The sequence below is a fragment of the Rhea americana genome, unplaced genomic scaffold (assembly GCF_003343005.1).
Source record: "Rhea americana isolate MKP2758 unplaced genomic scaffold, rheAme1 scaffold_45, whole genome shotgun sequence".
Classification (NCBI taxonomy): Eukaryota; Metazoa; Chordata; class Aves; order Rheiformes; family Rheidae; genus Rhea; species Rhea americana.
In genome coordinates this window covers 5606920-5613310 of record NW_028186590.1, presented here as the reverse complement: position 1 = coordinate 5613310, position 6391 = coordinate 5606920, and the positions used below count along the sequence as shown (strand labels likewise).

The window sequence follows — 6391 nt, the reverse complement described above, 5'->3', positions numbered from 1 at the left end:
CRATAATGTTACGACATTTTGAATCCTTGTTCTAGACAATGCCAAACACAKGTGAGGTTTCTAACTGCCCAGTGACAGCCAGCAGTAGCTTCACCTGAAGGAGGCCCAGGGACCACAGCTAACTCTACACTGTCTGCCTTCAGAGAGTAGCTGGTTTGTGTGTCCTCTGTCACCTAACCAGTGACAGATCCATTTCAGAGCTCTCAAAGGACCTYCTGCAATGATCAGTGACATGAAAATAGAATTTAATTCAATTCAATACCATATATGCTGAGCTCTGCATGACATGAGAGAACAAGTAGTTGCCCATACATTGGTACACGGCAACCTGGCTTTGGCCGGATTTCAAGCAGCACTGTGATAAAATAGCCTGTGTTTTCTATCCAGGCCTTCAGAGGCTCACATAGCTCCTCCTTCTTTTCTCAGTGCAGGACATCTCAACTTTTCAGAGTCTCTCTGCTTCCAAACACCTGCTGGTTTCCAAGCTACAGGCACAGCTGGTCATGAGGGAGCAACCAGCTGGTGCAGCATGCCTCTCCCATCGGTGGGGCTGGGTTGAGAGCCAAGCAGGGGAGGAGCGCTGGCAGGGCTCGTAGAGACCCGGCAATGGTGAGTGACACGCGGTATGGGCATACCAGCTGCAGCATTAGAGGCCAGCCCGTCGGCTGTTTGCTAGGAAGAGAGCTCGTGCCATGAGAAGCTCCTTTCAAGGGGGAAACCGTTCCTGAGTGCCTTGTGCAGCCATCCTAGCTGGCAGGAGGGAGACCAGTGACAAAACGTGTCCGGAATAGGTGATGCACAGACATCAGGCAGATACRGGTTGAGATATGAGGTGCAGAACAGATGAACTGGGACATCACCACCAGCACACACGGCCCCACCAGCCTTTACTATGGGGACTTGTTCTCCTACAGCTGTTAGTGACCAGCAAACYTTTCTGTGCTGTAAAATGACTGTAAAAATGTTGGTCCATGGGGGGGAAAGACAGTGTGAAACGCTCTGGTTGTGGTAAAAACTCCTCCCACAGGTGCTTCAGCCTGCCCGCCACAACAGAGCGAGAGGGGAGCGAAGAAGAAACATCCAAAGCAATAAAAAAGAGAGAGAGAGAAAAGGAAGAAAGAAAACAAAAGCTGACTTAAAATATTTTTCCTCTATAAAAATACACATTAAAATAAAAATAAAAGGCAAATGAGGAGATGCGCCACCACTTTCCCGTCCTGGATGCACAGTGAGGGAGGAGGCGGGTCCTCAAAGCAGCGTTTGGGGTCACCGAGCCGCCCCGGCCCCGCACCTGCTCCCGCCGCCGCCGCGCTGCCCCGAGTGCGCCTGCGCGGCGGCTCCCGCGGCTGCCTGCCGGCGGCCGGCCGCCTGCGGTCACGTGACGCGACCTCGCCGCTCCGCACCGCGCACTGAGGTGCCGCGGCCGCCGCGCCGCGCCGCCCTCCTACCCCGTCCTCCTCCCTCCCTCCCTGCCTGCGGGGCACGGGAGCCGGTGACGGGAGCAAGGCGGAGTCTGGAGGAAAGATACCGAGAGATAGCGATTTAAATCACATCCCCGGCTCTAGGAGGGCAGCAGCAGCAGCCCCGGCGCAGAGGCAACGGACGCACGCACGCACCGAGACACGTCTGCCGGCTCCGCCGCCGCCGCTGCTGCTGCTCGCAATGGGCGCCGCCGCCGAGCCGCCCCGGGCCGCGGGCCTCGTGTCCAGCGTGGTGAATGACACCCTCGAGTTTTACCGCTGGACCTGGAGCATCCGAGGTAACGCGCCGCGGCGGCCCCGCGAACGAGCCCCGCCGCCGCCATCCCGCGGCGGGCGCCCCCCGCCCGCCGCCGCGGACGCGCAGCGGTCAAAATGGTTCCGTTGCCCGGGAGACGCGGCGAGGGGGCTGGGGGCGCCCGGCGCGGCTTGGGGGGCCAGGCCCCGGGGGCCGCTCCTCCTTGCCGGTTCCCCCGGCAGCACACCCCTCCAGCTGTGCTTGGGGCCGTGTTATTTTATTTATTTCATTTATTTTATTTTATCCCGTATTGTGGCCCTTGGTGCAGGGCATCTCTTCAGGGCAGAGCGAGGGCTCCCCCCACGCGTGTGCGCGCAGGCGCTCGCTCCTCGGCCATGTGCGGGATGGCGCTACGTTTCTTGCCCGTAATCTGCGCTAAGTAGCAAAATCATGTTACTAGAGTCTTACCCGCTGCGAAGCATTCCTTCGGTTCCCTCTCGCCGCAGCTTACCTGTGGGTTATAACACAGGAATTTGATGTAGGGGTGAGCCGGGCCCTGTGGTAATTCACACTACACCGCAGGTAGCCTTTGACTTCTGTGGTAGGCGGGAATTCAGTGACAGTATTGCCTGTATCTTGCAGATGGTGGAGTTTAGCAAATGAAACGAGGAACTGGTGAATATGGTCAATGTAGAAGCTTTTAGTTTTACGCTAAGTGCACTTGGGTTTGTTCTATGGTTTTCCATTTTCAGTGTGACCCACTTTTGTACTGGTAAGCCTTAACTGCAATGTGGAAGTTGCTGAAGGAACAGAAAATGTCTTAGAATACAGAGAAATGTGAAAGCAGCTTTCAGTACTGGGACAGCAAATAAGATGGTAATTTGCCATGATGCTTGGCATCATGGAGTTACTGTTGCAAGTAGGCTTGAGCAGTTGACAGAAGAATAATAGTGCATGGATGCTTTCTTCATTTTGTCGTTGTCTGCAGAGTGATGAGGAATACAGCTAGTATGATCCAAAACTAGAAATACACAGAGAAAATTCTGGAGTAAATGTAACTACGAATATATTTTGTGGCAGTGTGGTAACTGAAAACGAGGGGCTCACTACCGCATCAGCTGTCTTTCCTTTTCCGCCCCCCTCCCTTCTGCCATCTGTCAGATAATAAATTAATCTTATAGGTGCAGGGAGCTCATTTTTGTATAATCTGCATTCACAGCCTATCTTACAGTTTCATTTTTGACATATCTTTAAAATTATATTAAACTTCCATGCATATTTTTCTTTTGTATTTAAAACCTGCCTGAATGTGAGATCAGATGAAAATGCAGCAGCAATTCATTGTAATCCACAAAGGTTTGCTCTCTTTCTCTGCCTCTTGCTACATACAACTGTTTGTAGATTCTCAGGTAATGCATGAAAGAGGCTCTTCTAGACATTCGGCAACGTTTTCAGATGGATGTAAAAATAGATATAGGTACAAAATAGATATTCTTATAGATTGCTTGCTTTGTTTACTAAATACTTCAATTCCTGATTCTTTTTCTGGATTCCAAACGTGCTCTCTAAGTCTGTATGCTGACCATGCTTGTTGTAAGCAACAATGACATATGTGCCCCCCCCCTTCCCCCTCTCAAAAAGAAGAAAGGAGAAGAAGAAGGGGAGGGTAAAAATGGAAATCTGTGCAAGTGACATAAAGTAACTTATATTTTCTCGTCCTACTGCTGCTGCTTTGGGGAATTTTAAGCAATACAAGGATGGCGTTTTGTTGGCATCTAAAATATGCTCAAGTCTTTTTCTAATTGTAGGAGACTAAAGAAACTTTTCCTAATTATAGAAAACTAAGTTCAGTAGTGTTGCTGTAACATAGGATTCCACAATAATGAAGTACATCAGTTGCATTTTGCATGAAGAGTTACAAGTTTCTTGTTCGCGTTCCAGATTTTGGTGGCTCCCTGCAAAGATGGTTTTGAATAGGACCTAAGCTGTGTCATAATCATATTACTTTTATACCAATAGTGTGTAAAACAAAGTTCCTCTGTAGTTCTTAGACACAGATATATGAAACATATAAAATCACAGAATGTAGTAACAATATACTCCAGATAAAAAAGTGTCATCATGAAGCAATGTTACATCACTATATTACAAAATAACATCTTAAAGTCTTAAGTTTCAGCTCCATTTTAAATACTTGCTCGGATTATTGCTCTTCAATATGTGTTTTCATTCAGAAAAAAAGTCATGAATTGTCTGTCTTTACCATCTCCAAGTGAATACATGTTAAAATCATGAATTCACCACTATTCTGTGAATTCAGACATTCTACCTTTGTATCAAAAAGTGCACCGGTGATGTTGCTTAACAAACAACATAAATTATGGCATGCAAGACCATTGCCTAATGTTCAATATCATTTAATATGAAACTATACTACGCAGCAAAGTTACTCAACAAATGATGCCATGCAGTGTATTACACAATAAATACTGAAACACCACTACACAGCAAAATTACACAATAAAATGTGAAGAAACTTTATTCCTACTACTACTCCTACACAAAGATTTCCCATTGATATAAAACTAAAATTACTTATTCTCTCGTGTTTTCACTTCCGTGTTGTATTGGACACCCAAGTCTGTCTTGACTCTGTTCTCAACACTCAGCTGGATTGTCCTGCCAGCAAGGATGATCTTTTGTTGCCCTGGACTCCTGTAATGGGACTGTGTAGAATTAYGCCGGATGTCCCACTGAGTCCTGTGCCGCTTTTTTTTCCATATTTTAATGATTTGACCTTTTTTTCCCCTCTGCTTTGTGCTATTTACAAATCAACCATACTTTTCTGAAGTTTTTTTTAAAAAAAGCATATATGATAAGTCTGATTTTTTTTTTTGAATGATGTCACAATTTTTAACATTAAGTATGTTATCCAAAGCAGTCAGCTCTCTCTCTCTTTTTTTTTTTTTTTCTTTTTAAGAAAAATCTTGCATTTAAAAAACTGTTTGGGAATAATCATGATATTCTGTGACTTCCTGTAAACTTTATGTAAATTAAAGCTGTGAACTTTAAAGAAATTTTAGGAAGGACAAAAACATGTTCTTAGCAGTCATCCAGAGAGAAGATGATGTTCAGGGGAACAATTTGTATCAGGAAAGATGATCTAGGAACTTCATGCTTTTATTTCTGTAAAGGCATGGGACCAGTAGCATGTGTAATAGGCAGGGCAGTGTTTCTTCCTTTCTGTCGGCTCAGATAGCTGGTTGGGGTTAGATTTACTAGGAAGGATTAAGGGTGTGATTAGATGACTGAACAAGTGACTTAAAGGGAGGTTCCAGGCTGAAGCTAAGAGAACTATTAAGGTGAATAATTCAGGACACAGACCAGGAAAGAGGAATGTGGAAATATCAATTATGGATGAGGAGTGTAGGCATCCAGGAAAGGGAGTAGGAGACTGTGGCCAGAAAAGGAGGCTTGTGAAACTCTGAATCCAGCAAATTTATTTTAGAGGTGTTGATTACTTTGAATGTGTTAAGCTAAACAATGGAGGGAATTACAGACTTTGGGTGAGATGATTGTTCTTGGAGTTCAGAATTAAATTGAGGTAGGGGCATCCCAGGCCATGTGGGATTGCTTTGGAACAGCACCTATTTACAGTTGTTGCAGTTAATAGGATTACAGACTCTTTCCATCAAGAAGAAAGGAGAGAGCAGGAAGATGCGAACTTTCACTTTAGTGGTAGGATAGTCTTCAAAATAGCGTTTTGTTCAAGAGAAATGTAAGTTGTAGCTTTAATCAGCTGGGTTAGACATGTAAGGCAGTGAGGGTGGTGAAGGAATGATAAATGCTTGCAGCTGCTTGTCTTGTAAGTAATCAGGTGGTGTTACTTCCATAGGAACTCACATTGATGTACAAACTTTTGCCAAGAAAATCATAGCCTATAACTTACATTTACTGATGCTCAGTAAATTCAGACTTACCTTCTTTTCAGCTCAAGGATCAAAGAACTGGAAGAAAATGCATGATTTTTCTTCTATCATTCTTTTCCCATGCAGAAACCAAATATGGCTAAAGGATTCTGAGTATTTATGCTTAGAAAAAATCATTGGGGTGATTAGCAGAACAGTGGAATTACCTGAGTATAAGTAGTACCTTGATATTTGAGGTTTTGTGCCAAGGCTGGAAGTCAGAAGAATCTTCATGAAAGTTCTTCAGAAGATGCAGATGGCAAGAGGGAAAGGAGGATGAGATAAAGGTCCATGAAGCCTGTTCCACTGAAAAAGCAGAATATGTTCCTAAGCTTTAGAAGGGCTGGCTGAGCACCAGACTATGATTTTGACACAATGCTTGGTTTGCGGATATATATTTTTCTTTCTCAAGGGAACAGTTTTTTTGGATCTGGGACCAAGACTGTGTGAAACATAAGGATTAGACAAGAAGAAACATCATACACTGGAAAATCTGGTGTATTGGGTTTGTCTGTCTTGTGGTGGGAACACAAAGAAAAACCTGGGGCACAGGAGGCATTTGGAGACAACAATTTCGAAGGTAAAGAATGTTCAGGATAGAATATGTGGGTCTACTGTCAACCAAACTGAGGAGTAAGAGCATCCCAGTTTAGTCAATTCATTTAATTAAGAATTCCCTTTAACTACCTGTGAATGGAAGGACTTTA

The 6391-nt window shown here is 44.9% G+C and overlaps 1 protein-coding gene across 1 annotated transcript in view; it reads left to right on the top strand.

Moving 5' to 3' along the window:
• Positions 1 to 1462: 1462 nt before the first annotated feature.
• Positions 1463 to 6391, top strand: part of ELOVL4 (ELOVL fatty acid elongase 4) — a 33144-nt gene continuing 28215 nt past the window's right edge. Inside the window, exon 1 of the mRNA XM_085316078.1 lies at positions 1463 to 1759. Within this exon, the coding sequence (XP_085172204.1) occupies positions 1663 to 1759 (97 nt within the window). The 5' untranslated portion in view covers positions 1463 to 1662. The remainder of the gene's footprint in view (positions 1760 to 6391) is intronic.